General features: G+C 43.1%; 1 protein-coding gene across 1 annotated transcript in view; it reads left to right on the top strand.

Annotated features, from left to right (window-relative positions):
* Positions 1–14,682, top strand: part of TTL (tubulin tyrosine ligase) — a gene marked incomplete at both ends in the record, with an annotated part of 34,976 nt that overhangs the window by 18,436 nt on the left and 1,858 nt on the right. Inside the window, 3 exons of the mRNA XM_079721263.1 lie at positions 706–841; positions 2,290–2,559; positions 9,920–10,063. Of these exons, the coding sequence (XP_079577389.1) occupies positions 706–841; positions 2,290–2,559; positions 9,920–10,063 (550 nt within the window). The remainder of the gene's footprint in view (positions 1–705; positions 842–2,289; positions 2,560–9,919; positions 10,064–14,682) is intronic.

Genomic DNA, 14,682 nt, shown 5'->3' with positions numbered 1-14,682 from the left:
TGTAGTCGTGTGTGTATGTCCATCCCTGTCTCCCAGTTCATCCCTCCCCCCTTACCCCTTGGTAACCATAAGATTGTTTTCTACATCTGTGACTCTATTTCTGTTTTGTAAATAAGTTCATTTGTACCATTTTTTTAGATTCCACATACAAGCGGTATCATGATATTTCTTCTTTCTCTGAAGTAAGTCTGACTTACTTCACTCAGTCTGACAATCTCTAGGTTGATGGACACTTTGAATGTATCCAGTTTTTTCTAATACAACGCTGCAGGAATGTTCTTGTACATTTGCCTTTATGCCCTAAGCTCCTGATGTTTCTACTAGATATAGCGTTTCCAGTCGGTTTATTGGTCATAAGCAGCATACAGCCTTTACTGTGGTAGCCAGTGACCAAAAGTAGAGCGGCCTTTATTTATGGTGCTTAGACCCTTCGAATATCCATAAAAATGAAATTTCATGGAGCCTGCCATGACAGTGTTTACAGTCCTACATGGAGAGAGGGTTGGATAACCCTGGTGCTTTTGTGGGGAGACGGGAGAGTGGGAGAGATGGAAGGAGGGAAAGGATGGAGAACGAAAAGCGAGTCGGCCAGTAACAGCCTCCTGTCGGTTTTTCCCTGCTGTCAGAACTTCCTTTCTGGCTTTGCAGAGAGCTTTTCCTCTTGGGATGAACTGGACTGATTATGGTTTGCTTTTGCCCTGTTAGGGGAAGGCATCCTCATCTCCTCAGACGCTGCGGAGCTGCTGGATTTCATAGACAACCAGGGCCAGGTGCACGTGATCCAGAAATACCTTGAGCGCCCGCTGCTTCTGGAGCCAGGTCATCGCAAGTTTGACATCCGGTAAATGCTTCCGTGTCTGGCGTTTTTGTTTTACAAATCTGGAAAAAATGCAGGGGTGTGTGATGAGGAGGGTGACATGGATTATAGGGAAGTATTGGACTTCGTTTAATGTTCCCCAAGTTGAGTGCGGCTGAACAGAACCGAGCTTCTGTTTTTATGTCACTCTTTCCCTTGTCTTTCTAGAAAATGTTAGTAAGATGATGAATTTTCTTTCTTTTTTTTTTTTTTTTTTTTTTTGCGGTACGCGGGCCTCTCACTGCTGTGGCCTCTCCCGCTGCGGAGCACAGGCTCCGGACGCGCAGGCCCAGCGGCCATGGCTCACGGGCCCAGCCACTCCATGGCACGTGGGATCTTCCCGGACCGGGGCACGAACCCGTGTCCCCTGCATCGGCAGGCGGACTCTCAACAACTGCGCCACCAGGGAAGCCCCCCCTCTTTTTTTTTTTGTAATATTCTCTTTAATGAAGATGACTTGTAGATCCAAAGAAAGGATATCAGTGTGTGGGGCTTGCTTTATGAAAGAAGCAGAGAGATATACATAGAACACATAATACAGTCACAGCAGATCATGTGATCCTGCCAAAGAGCATGGCCTCACTTTCAGTATCCCACTTTTTTTTTTTTTTTTTTTGCGGTACGCGGGCCTCTCACTGCTGTGTCCTCTCCCGCTGTGGAGCACAGGCTCCGGACGCGCAGGCTCAGTGGCCATGGCTCACGGGCCCAGCCGCTCTGCGGCATGTGGGATCTTCCCGGACCAGGGCACGAACCCGTGTCCCCTGCATCGGCAGGTGGACTCTCAACCACTGCGACACCAGGGAAGCCCATGTGTCCCACTTTTTAAGGTTTTCATGAGCACACCTCAGGGGTTTGGACTTTACCTTTCCGAGCAAAGGACCTGCAAGGAGAAGGAGGTTGCATGGTGCTTTCAAAAGCTGAAAGCACTGCCCCAGCTTGCCCTGAGCCTTACTGTCATCTCCCCATCCAGGACTCTTTGTCACTTAGGTGCCTTCACATTGACTTGCTGCTTCTCGAACACCAGTGCTGTCAGAACAGCTTCAGCAGAAAGTCTTCTTGAGATTACTAAAGGAGCAAACATGGCAACTGGAGGTTTCACAGATTAACCGTAAAAACCAAGCCACTCAGATCTCTTCGAAATGCTGTATCTTTTGAATGGATCAAAGTCTCCTTGTCCGTTATGGTGAAATGTTTTCTTTGCCGCATTATGGTGATAATCCACTATCTTGGCTAACTGTCATGGCTTGCCTTGTATATTTTTTTTATTAATGTTTTTTGGAGTATAGTTGCTTTACAATGTTGTTATGGCTTGCCTCAATTAATTTTAGAACATACCTCCTTCCTCTGTTTCCTCCCAGAAAAATCAGGGTGTGGGGATGATATATATAATATGCAGAAACGTTGGGTAACTTGAATATTTTATTGACTTGCAGAAGCTGGGTCTTGGTGGATCATCAGTATAATATCTACCTCTATAGAGAGGGTGTACTTCGGACTGCTTCAGAACCGTATCATGTGGATAATTTCCAAGATAAAACTTGCCATTTGACTAATCACTGCATTCAAAAGGAGTACTCAAAGAACTATGGGAAGTATGAAGAAGGGAACGAAATGTTCTTTGAGGAGTTCAATCGGTACCTAACAAGTGCTTTGAACATCACCCTGGAAAGTAGTATCTTACTACAAATCAAACATATAATAAGGTAACTTGCTCATATCTCTTTTGGTTAAATGTGTCTTAAAGGAGCTTTGGGAGTTTGTGCCTTTCAAGGAATTATTCCATTTACATTGTCTAAGAACAAAAATTATTTGTTATATCCCTTTATTATCCTTTTAATATCTATAGGATCTGTAATGCTGTCCCTTTTTTTAATCCTTATGTTGGTAATTACCTCATGTTGGTAATTTATATCTTCTGTCTTTCACTTGGACAGATTGGTTAGAGGCTTATCAATTTTATTCATCTCTTCTAAAAGTCAGCTTTTGGCTGTATAGATTTTCTTTGTCATTTCTGTTTTCAGTTTCTTTGATTTATGTTCTTAATTATTTTCATCCTTCTGCTTTTGGGGGGTTTGATGTGCTTTTCTTTTTCTAGTTTCCTTAAAGTGCAAGGTTAGATCATTGATTGGAGAGATTTAGTTTTTTAGAAAATATAAGCATTTAAGGCCGTCAATTTTCTTATAAGTACTCATTAGCTACATCCCACAGGTTTTGCTATGTCATGTTTTCGTTTTCATTTTATTTTTATTTTTATTTTTAAAAATTTTTGTTTATTTTTGGCTGTTTGGGTCTTTGTTGCTGCACATGGGCTTTCTCTAGTTGTGGCAAGCGGGGCTACTCTTTGTTACGGTGTGGTGGCTTCTCTTGTTGTGGAGCACAGGCTCTAGGTGTGTGGGCTCAGTAGTTGTGGCTCTCAGGCTCTAGAGCACAGGCACAGTAGTTGGGGTATGCGGGCTTAGTTGCTCTGTGGCATGTGGGATCTTCCCAGACCATGGCTCGAACCCATGTCCCCTGCATTGTCAGGTGGATTCTTAACCACTGCACCACCAGGGAAGACTGTTTTCATTTTATTAAAATATTTTCTAGTTTCCCTTGTGACTTCATCTTTGACTGGTGTTATTTAGAAATTTTTGCTTAATCGCCAAATATTTGGGGATTTTCCAGGAATTTTAATTTCATTATGGTCAAAGAAAATACTTTGTATGGTTTTACATCTTTAAAATTTGTTATAGTTTGTTTCATGGCCCAGAATATGGTCCATCTTAGTGAATGTTCCACGTGCACTAAAAATAATGTTTATTCTGCTATAGTTGGGCAGGGTGTTCTATAAATGCGCTTTAGGCAAAGGTGGTTGGTAGTGTTGTTCAAGTCTTTCACATCCTCGATCATTTTCTGTTCTACTTGTTCTGTACATTATTGAAAGGTAAAATATCAAAGTCTCCAAGTATAATTATGGATTTATCTGTGTCTCCTTTTAGTTGCTTTTTCTTTTTTAAAAAAATTTATTTATTTATTTTTTGGCTGCGTTGGGTCTGCTTTGCTGCACGTGGGCTTTCTCTAGTTGTGGTGAGCGGGGGCTGCTCTTCATTGCAGTGTGCGGGCTTCTCGTTGCAGTGGCTTCTCTTGTTGTGGAGCACAGGCTCTAGATGCACGGGCTTCAGTAGTTGTGGCACTCAGGCTCAGTAGTTGTGGCGCACGGGCTTAGTTGCTCCACAGCGTGTGGGATCTTCCTGGACCAGGGCTCGAACCCATGTCCCCTTCATTGGCAGGTGGATTTTTAACCACTGCGCCACCAGGGAAGTCCATCCTTTTAGTTTTATTAGGTTTTTGCTTTGTACATTTTGAAGATCTATTGTCAGGTGCATATGCATTTAGAATTGTTATCTCTTTGAGGGTAATTGACCTCTTTATCATTATGTAGTTTCTGTCTTTATCTCTGGTAATATTTCTTATTTTGAAGTCTATTTTGTCTGATATTAACATAGCCACTCCAGCTTTCTTTTGATTAATGGTATGTCTCTTTCCATCCCTTTACCCTTCTTCTCTATTCTATTCTATATTTAAAATGGGCTTTTGGTAGACATCGTATCATTGGATTTTGTTTTCTTTTGTTTTTAATCCAATATATCATCTCTGTTTTTTTTTTGAATTTTTGAATTTTATTTTATTTATTTTTTTATATAGCAGGTTCTTATTAGTCATCAATTTTATACACATCAGTGTATACATGTCAATCCCAATTGCCCAATTCATCGTCATCTCTGTTTTTTAATTGTGTTTATACCATTTAAATTTAAAGTAATTACTGACTTGATGGGATTTATGTCTATTATTTTATTATTCATTGTCTGTTTGTCCCTTCTTTTTTGTTTGTTTTTCATTTCCCTGTTTCCTGCCTTCTTTTGAATTATTTGAACTTTTTTAGAGTTCCATTTTAATTTTCTACTGAGTATTTGGCTATATCTCTTTGTATTTTTGTTTGTTTGTTTTAGTGGTTACTCCAGGGTTTATTATATACATACTTAATATATGATAGATTGTCAGGTTGGATTAAAAAAAAAAAAAGACCAAACTTTCTTGTATGCTCTCTACAAGAAACCCACTTTAAATATAAAGGGAGAAAAATATTCTTTTACATTTACCCAGATATTTGCAGTTTCCTTTGCTCTTCCTTCAGTCCTAAAGTTCCAAGTTTCATTTCCCTTCAGACTTCAGCATTTCTTTTAGAGCAGTTCTGCTGGTGATAAGTCCTCTTAATTTTCCATCATCTGAGAATGTCTTTATTTTACCTTATTCCTGAAGGACTTTTTTCACTGGAGTTATACAAATATAATGTCAAGCAAAAAATTACAAATTGGTCCTGTTCATATAAATTGAAAAACAAGCAAAACTAAGTAGTACATTATTTGGAGAAATGTACATATGTGGTAAACATCTAGAGAGAAACAAAGTAATGATAAACACAAAATTCAAAATAGTGGTTAACTCTGGAGGGGAAGTAGGAGGGACCTAAGGAGGGGGTTTAAAGGTATTGAATTGTAAGTGTATGGGTAGTCATTAGTGCTACATATATTTTAAAATCACAAGTCATTATTTTTATTATTTGTATAGTTAATATCCTGTTAGATTTCCCCATACATTTTAACCCTTTATGTTGCTTCTCTTTTTTTCTTGCATTTCCTTGCTTTTGTCTAGAATCACTTTCCTTATTCTTACAAAACTAATTTTTAGTGCTTGTAAAGTAAGGTCTGCTGGTGATGAATTATCTCAGTTTTTATTTATCTGATAATATGTTTATCATTTTTTAAGGACATTTGCTCTGAAAACAAAGATCAGCAATTAACTTACTTAGCACTTTGAAGGTGTCATACCATTATCTTGTGGCTTCCATCGTTTCTGTTAGGTCAGCTGAAATCTTAGTATTGCTCTTAATGTATCTTTTCTTTGTTTTTAAGATTCTTTCTTGTTGATTTTATAAATTCTACTATAAGATGGGTATAGTTATTTTGGTACTTATTCCTGCTCAGTTTTCATGGTGCTTCTTGAATCTGTGGCTTGATATCTTTGATCAGTTTTGGAATATTCATGCCATTATCTTTTCAATTGTGGCTTTTATCCTGGTCCTTCTTTCCTTACGAGTCTCTAATTACATGGATATTAATCCTTTTCACTGTCTCACATTTCTCCTGTGGATTTTGTATGTCATTTTTATCTCTTTTTTCAGCTATTAAAACCTGTTTTTGGGCTTCCCTGGTGGCGCAGTGGTTGAGAGTCCACGTGCCGGTGCAGGGGACACGGGTTTGTGCCCCGGTCCGGGAAGATCCCACGTGCCGCGGAGCGGCTGGGCCCGTGAGCCATGGCCGCTGGGCCTGCGCGTCCGGAGCCTGTGCTCCGCAACAGGAGAGGCCACAACAGTAAGAGGCCCGCGTACTGCAAAAAAACAAACAAAAAAAACCCCTATTTTTAATAGCTTTTAAAAAGTTAAAAGTTGTTAAACACATCTGAGTTCTTGATTTTAGTTATTGTGCATTTTCATTCTAGAATTTCCATTTGACTCTTTTTTTTTAGATTACAATTCTCTGTGAAATTCTCCTATTTATGGTTTATATTTTCTTGAACATATTAATGGCAATTCTTTAATGTCCTTGTCTGATAACTCCAAATCCTGGATTACCTATAGCAGAGGTCAGCAAACTATACCCTGTGGGCCAAATGTGGCCCACAGCCTGTTTTTGTTTAGCTCATGAACTAAAAATGGTTTTTACATTTTTTAACAGTTGTGAAAAAATAAAAGAATTTGCAACAGAGACTGTATATAGCCTGCAAAACCTAAAATAATTCTATCTGGCCATTTGTAGAAAAATTTTGCCAACCCCTGACTTACAAGTCTGTTTCTGTTGTCTGTTTTTCCCTCTTGGTCCTGTTTCTTAATATGCCTGGAAATAATTTTGTAATGTTATTATTCATTTATTATAGCATATTAAATCTAGTAAATATTTTTAAATTAAATTTTATTTTATTTTTTAATTGAAGTATAGTTGATTTACAATACTGTGTTAGTTTCAGGTATATAGCAATAGTAAAGATTTTTTTGAGGTATCACATGCAAACAGTAAAGTTCACAAAGCTTAAATGCATAGCATAATGAATTTTTAATTATGCATACATTCACCTAATCATAATGTAAATCAGTATATAAAACATTTACAGCATCCCAAAAGTCACCCTTGAGCTCCGTCAAATATATACTCCCTGACAAAGATAGCCACTCTTCTGACTTTTAATGCCATAGATTCCTTTTGCTTGTTCTTAAACTTTATGTAAATGGAATTATACTATATTTCTTGTCTTGTGTTCAGCTTTTTTCAATATCGTTTCTATGTCATATTCCATTGTGTGAATGTTCCGCGGTTTATCCTTTCTGGAGTTGATGGACCTCTGGGTTTTCTCTCTTATATTTTAGACCTGTAATCTGTCTGAATTGTTATATGTCAAGTGTCATGTTTTTCCACAAGTATATCCTATTGACCCCAGGTCACTAGTACATATGACTGTCCTTTCCCCACTGCGTTTTGGTGTGCCTTTGTTATAAATCAGGGGGCCGTTTACGTGAGAGCCTGTTCCTGGGATCTCTGTTCTGTTCCGTGGTCTGTTTATCTGCCCTGTCATTACCACCCTGTCATGATGACTGAGCCTTTTTCCTTAATGTATTCTTATACAGAGTCTAACAGAATAATTACGGGGCTCAGAATTCCATTTCTTTAGGGATTATATGTGGTTAGAATTGTGACACCAGATAAGTCAAGTATACAGAAGAAAGAATTCATATTTTAGGCAAAAGATTTATTTGATATTTGCTATACCCCCTCCTCCTTATTGTTCTGTGCACTTCAGAGAGTGTTGCTACTTTGGTGCTATTAACGCTCCTCACGGCTCTCTTGTTCTTTTTCTCCCCAGCTAGCTTCCCCCAAACTTCCCACTCCAGCTGAAAAAAAAGATGTACTATATAAAGTCTCTGATGATGAAAAAAATTCTTTAAAGTGAATTATTAACTTGAACTCCCAGCAGATAAAAAAATATTTCGTTTTGATTTGGTTCTGGCTCTCAGTTTTTCCTGTAAGTGTTGGAGTGTAATGTTTCTTTCAATTTTTATCCTTCAGTAGTGTTGGGTTGTTTTTTTTTTAATCATGAGCACCTATTAAATTAAAATTTTTTTCTAAATTATATTTTAAAGAACATTTTAACAAAAACAAAAGTTAAGGGTATTCTTTCGTAGAATAGAGATGAAATATAGAAAAAAATGTGCTATGTGGCTTGCAGGTTAGAGATGAATGGGAGAAGAAATTTTTATTCCAATTGGTTCTTAAGTGGCTAACTGTCCAAAGTGATTTTTAAAGGTTTAAACACATCTATAGAAAACTTTTCCTCTTCGAGAAAAAAAGGAGGAAACTGATGCTTGGGGTGGAGGGAGGTTGAGTGGAGCGCGACCCTGGTGCCAAGTTCACAGAAGCCTCAGTTCTTCTTTTAAAGTCATAAGCCAAAAGCTACTTAAAAGGACACGTCTTTTTTCTTTTTGGCCATACGGCACGTGGGATCTTAGTTCCCTGACCAGGGATCAAACCCGTGCCCTCTGCATTGGAAGTGCGGAGTCTTAACCACTTGACCGCCAGCGAAGTCCCCTTCTGTTTCTTCTTCCTCTTCTTCTTCTTCTTTTTTTTTTTTTTTTTTTTTTTTAGGACACATCTTTTTCCTTCTAAACATACAGCTGTGTAGAAGGACAGCTATCTCTGGTAATCTTAGACTCATCGTAACATATATTGCATTTACTAAGATAAATATTTTGCCCCAACATCTAGTTGAGGGAAAAATCAGTGAAGAGAGCTTCGTAAAACAGAAATGGCATAGGTTTTTTCTGGGATGGTTGTACTAGATAACAGTTCTTTATTATTCATAAACAATAGATTCATGATTATCATAATTAATGATAAATTCATAAAATATGCTTACATTTATTAGATGCTTCCTAGCTACCAGAAGTCATGCCAAGTTCCTTATGTAATTATGTCATTGAACCATCTCAGCACTGGGAGTAAGTAGTATTTTTATCCCAACTTTACAGACAATGAAGTCAACACTTGGCTTAAAGAGGTTAAAAAATCTGTCTGAGCTTCCGGCTTCAGCAGCCTGACCTCAGGCATCATGTACTTTTTCATTATGTCTCTGAGATTCACTTTCAACTTTTCTGTGTCACTAAAATTCTCCAATTTTTGCAAACAGTCGTTGATCCTAATCATAAATCCTATTCTGTATTTCAATATCTTGTTTCATTATATAAAGCTTTAAAAGCAACTATTTGGCACTTGAACTGGAGCTAGTGAAAGAAATGAATGGAGTCAGCATTCTTTTCGCAAATTCTGCTCATCCCTAAATGGTGGTCCATTCTTTTAATATAGCAAAAATAGGGCTTCCCTGGTGGCACTGTGGTTGAGAGTCCGCCTGCCGATGCAGGGGACATGGGTTTGTGCCCCGGTCCGGGAAGGTCCCACGTGCCGCGAAGCGGCTGGGCCCGTGAGCCATGGCTGCTGAGCCTGCACGTCCGGAGCCTGTGCTCTGCAACGGGAGAGGCCACAACGGTGAGAGGCCTGCGTATCACAAAAAAATATATATATACATATATATATATATATATATATATATATATATATATATATATATATATATATATATATATATAGCAAAAATACGGAGAAATGTTTTGCTTATTATAAACAAATGTGGCAGCAATCCACCTGTTGGAGGAGTCCGCATTTGTAGGGACCACGGTGACTCAGCACTTGCTGGGAAAGCAGCCACTACTTGTAAGAACAAGAGTGGTGGCAGAATTTTCTAACAAATAAGTCACATCATCTTGAATAATCTATTGGTAATACACTTAAAAAAGAGAATTAAGCCAAAGCCTAATTTTCATCAGCACGTTCGACGGAAAATCATCCCAGCACCTCTCCCAGTGGTCCTTCCCCCTGGACCGCCCCATCCTCAGTGAGCACCCCCTCTGCCCTGCAGGAGCTGCCTCATGAGCGTGGAGCCCGCCATCAGCACCCGACACCTCCCTTACCAGAGCTTCCAGCTCTTCGGCTTCGACTTCATGGTGGATGAGGAGCTGAAGGTCTGGCTCATTGAAGTCAACGGCGCCCCTGCTTGTGCTCAGTAAGCCTGAACACCACTGGGTTTTTGTCTGTTTGTTTGCTTTTATCGAAAATGAGGTTTACTGCATTTCGTGCAGTTGGAAGTCCGTGCAGCGAAGGAGACTAGCACAATTTTTAATGCATTTAAAAATAAAATTAAATTAAAAATGGGGGTTGGGAGGCAAATACACAAAGTCCTAGTCTCCTTGAGTCCCTGGAAGAGAAGGGTTTGGGTTAAAACACGTGGGAAGTTAGTTCTGCAGGGGGAGTAGTCTGTCTTGGCAAGGTGGTGAGCTCCTGTTACCTGGGTGTCCAACCACTGACCCTTTGAGTGCCGTCAAGGAGGATGTACCAGCGACGGGAGGGCTTTGGGAGGAGCCCGGCCAGCAGGGGGCTTTGCTGAGTCATTTCCTATCCCTTTTCCTCCCTGTACGTGTTGAGCACTTAGCACCTGTGGGTGGTGGATGCTGTGAGAGTTCTAAAAAAAGCTAGTGCTACCAGCAGAGACCCTCTCCTGTGACAAGGTGATGAGTCTGCCGCGTCCTGTGAGTCAGGGAGAAAGTGATGACCAAGCAGCTCAGAGGCTCCCTGGGCAGGAAGTGGTCTGAGAAGGTACCATGGACATTGTGGAGCTGAGGCTGGGGCGTAAGAGGAGAGTGTCATGTGTGCTAAGGGGGAGGGAACCCAGAATCCAGTGGGACCTTGCTCTGGGCTAGGCTCTAGGGGAGATGCACAGATGAACAGACCCTGCCCTTGGGGAACTTCTGTTCCTCCTGGGAGGAGCCTGGCTGCAGCGTGGCATGAGTGTCCAGGGCTAAGGAAAGGTGAGGGTGAAAAGGTGAGTTGGGGCCCCACTGTGGGAGACCTTACGTGTAAGGGAGTCATTTGGACTTCATCCTCAAAGGCTGTTGGTTCTTCTGAGGATCCACATTCATTACTGTCAAGACCCTATCACGGTTCCCCACGTCCACGTCTTGGTGAAATTGAGGTGATCTTCCGACAGCAAAGGAAAAAGGCCTGCACCTCCAAGGGGCAGCGTTAACACATAAGCAGTTCTGTCATTTGCCTCCTGCTTCGTGGCTGTGACCTGGCAGGTGGGATTCCGTCTCATTCATCCGTGCCTGCAGCTATCGAATACCTGTTAGATACCCCTAACCTGCCAGGCCCCGGACTGGGCTCTGGGTCACAGTCTTGAGCAGAGAGACCCAGGCCCCTGGAGGGAGACTGGGCGAGACAAAGGACAAGACAAATATAGATTACAAACTGGGACACACCCTTTCGTAGGGTAAAAGATGTTAGAAGGTAATATAATTGAGCAAAAAGTCCCCGTGGGAGGTGATGTTTTGAACCGAGATCTGAAGGAGAAAGGAAAGTTAAGGAGACCAGTGGGGGAGGAGAGCAGAATGTTTCACGTCCTCCCTTCACCAAGTCCACAGGGGTGTCCGTCTTCTCCTGTCCTTCCTGTCAGAGATTTGTCCCTTCCTTGTGCTCTGGACCCGATCCCCTCCCTCCAGGCGAGAGGACGGGATGAGGATGCCTTCCTCATCTGCTTTCTCCCTCTTTGCTGCATTGTTCCCACCAGCATGTGGTGCTCAGCAGATTTCCCCAGCGATTAGGAAAAGCCCTCCTCTGATGCCCCCCGCCCCTGCTCCCGGGACGCCCCCCCACCCCGTTCCCTTCACAGCCACACTTCTGCAGGAGCCACATGTGCACATGCTGTCTCCTGGTCCTCGGTCCGCATCCACGCTCTGGTCCACTCCAGGCTGCCTTGCATCCCGGCCGCTGCACAGAAACTGTTCTTTCTAGGTCCCCCGCCAAGTCCATATTACACTCCAGGATTTTAAAACCAGCAAATGACGTGGCAGCCCAGAGCTGCAGGCCAGTATCTGCACCTGTCTTCCCGGCGTCCTGCAAGGATGTGTGTGGATGTCCAGTAGGTGCCCCACCCGGCCAGAGTCCCCCATCTCACTGAATGTCCAGCCCCCCGGCTTTCCAGGTGACCGAGACCCTGCCCCCGCCTTTCCGTTACCCTCGGGTTCTGTCCATCGGGGCCTGGTCAGTTCTGCTTCCAGCCTCGCCAGCCCTCTGCTGCCTCCGCCCGCTGCCCTTGATCTCCCAAACGTCGTCCTCCATCTTTGCTTTTGCACAGAGCCTGCTAACTGGGTCTCCGCACCTGCTCTTGACCCGGTGGAGTCCGTTCTCCCCTGAGCAGCCAGAGTGATAAACGGAAACCAGGCCCTGCTGTTCTCTCGCCTTCCCCCTGCGCCTGGGGCCGAAACCTGACTCCACTCCACCTGCAGGGCTACTGCCCCGCCTACCTCTCCAGCCTCACCCAGAGCATCGCTTCCCTGATGACGCTTACATGCTGTGGGGCCTTTGGCTTGCTCTCACCGCCCCCCACCCCGCAACCCAGTCTTACCAAGGCTGTGCCTACTCTGTCAAAATGGCATCTCCAGGAAGCCTTCCCTGAATAATCCCATCTTTTTAAAAAAATTTATTTTATTGAAGTATAGTGGATTTACAGTGTTGTGTTCATTTCTGCTGTGCAGCAGAGTGACTCAATTATACATATGTAGACATTCTTTTTCCTAGTCTTTTCCATTATGGTTTATCCCAGGATATTGAATCTAGTTCCCTGTGCTCTACAGTAGGACCTTGTGGTTTATGCATTCTGTATATACCAGTTTGCACCTGCTCACCCCAACCTCCCAATCCATCCCTCCCTCCCCCCTCCCCTTGGCAACCACAAGTCTTGAACAATCCTATCTTTGATTTTCTCCAGCCAGAGCCTTTGTAGTTTACTTCATTACACTAATGGCCATCAAATCAACCCAGTTTTGTTTTCTTTACAGAATGTATGCACCGTGAGGGCAGTAGCCTTGTTTTTCTTGTTCACCTTGGAGTCCCAGCACCTAGCACCGTGCCTGGCACATCCTAGTCTGCAAATAGTAGTTGGATGGACATAGTGTGTGTGCCTGGTTAACACTCTTACTCACCTGACTCAGTAATCGCTTAGGTTTTATGTACATAGAGACGTCTTTCTATCTTCCTAATACTCCCTGATGACATTGGTGCTTCGATGCATAGAATTTCTTTATCATTAGGCCCAAACTTACACATCAGCCAGGATGGGGTTTCAGGGAGCAGGCAGGTTCTGTTTGCTTACTGTGAAGAGCTCTGGGGATGTTTAAATGGCAGCTTTAGTGTTTAAAGACAAGGATGCCATCATGTCTTGATGGTGAATCAAGGCCCAGAATCTAAAATGCAGTCAGGCATTCAAGTATACAAGGTAAGAAAGTAATAAAATAATCCCACTGTCTTGTGGGCGAAAGTGATTCTGTTTCAGTTTATTCCTGAAGCTTATGAGATGTTCACTAAGCATTTTTTCTCCAGGGTAGCTCTTTTTTTTTATTTTATTTTATTTATTTTTGGCTGTGTTGGGTCTTCGTTTCTGTGCGAGGGCTTTTCTCTAGTTGCGGCAAGTGGGGGCCACTCTTCATCGCAGTGCGCGGGCCTCTCACTGTCACGGCCTCTCTTGTTGCGGAGCACAGGCTCCAGACGCGCAGGCTCAGTAATTTTGGCTCACGGGCCCAGCCGCTCTGTGGCACGTGGGATCCCCCCAGACCAGGGCTCGAACCCGCGTCTCCTGCATTGGCAGGCGGACTCTCAACCACTGCGCCACCAGGGAAGTCCTCCAGGGTAGCTCTTTGATTCCAGGCGTAAATTATCCTAGGTCAAGATACAGATAATCTGGTGCAGGCCCTCATAACTGAACACTTTCCGTAGAGGTTGGGCCCTTTGTTTACCATTGCTCTTCAGGGCTTTGGCTCAAGGGTGGACCTCCAGTCTCCGGATTGGAAAAGGTGAATGTGCCTCTTTAGTTCCGCGTAAGGATTGAAGGCTGGGGAGGGCAGAGAAACAGCAACTTCTTAGTTCATCTGGAGCGTCGAGTAATGGCTTTGACCTCTTTCCCCAACAGTAGCACCCACCCACTTGGTGGAAACCCACCTGCTCTCTGAGGTGCTTTGCAGGATCAGGTCATGCTGGAGCCCAGCAGAGGCCTCTGGTGATAAACCCCTGGGCATCAGGGTTCACTGTGATTTTGAGTGGGGAGTGTTCTTGGGTCCTTGCTTCCTAAAGGACGAACGGTGGGGAGAAGGTCGATGGAGATGATGGCGTAGTCAAAGGAAAGTCTTTTTTTTTTTTTAAATAAATATATTTATTTATTTTTGGCTGCGTTGGGTCTTCGTTGCGGTGCGCGGGCTTCTCTTGTTGTGGAGCATGGGCTCTTGGTGCACAGGCTTCAGTAGTTGTGGCACGCGGGCTCAGTAGTTGTGGCTCGCGGGCTCCTCATTGCAGTGGCTTCTCTTGTTGCGGAGCATGGGCTCTTGGTGCACAGGCTTCAGTAGTTGTGGCACGCGAGCTCAGTAGCTGTGGCTTGCGGGCTCTAGAGCACAGGCTCAGTAGTTGTGGTGCACGGGCTTAGTTGCTCCGCGGCATGTGGGATCCAACTGGACCAGGGCTCGAACCCGTGCCCCCTGCATTGGCAGGCGGATTCTTAACCACTGCGCCACCAGGGAAGTCCCGGGAAGTCTTTATTCAGGAACCACAGTTTCCATTGTTGTGTACATGTTAAAATAG

The sequence above is a fragment of the Hyperoodon ampullatus genome (genome assembly GCF_949752795.1).
Source record: "Hyperoodon ampullatus genome assembly, chromosome: 15".
Classification (NCBI taxonomy): Eukaryota; Metazoa; Chordata; class Mammalia; order Artiodactyla; family Ziphiidae; genus Hyperoodon; species Hyperoodon ampullatus.
The sequence above is the reverse complement of the archived record's forward strand: the minus strand, read 5'-3'. Positions and strand labels throughout refer to the sequence as shown.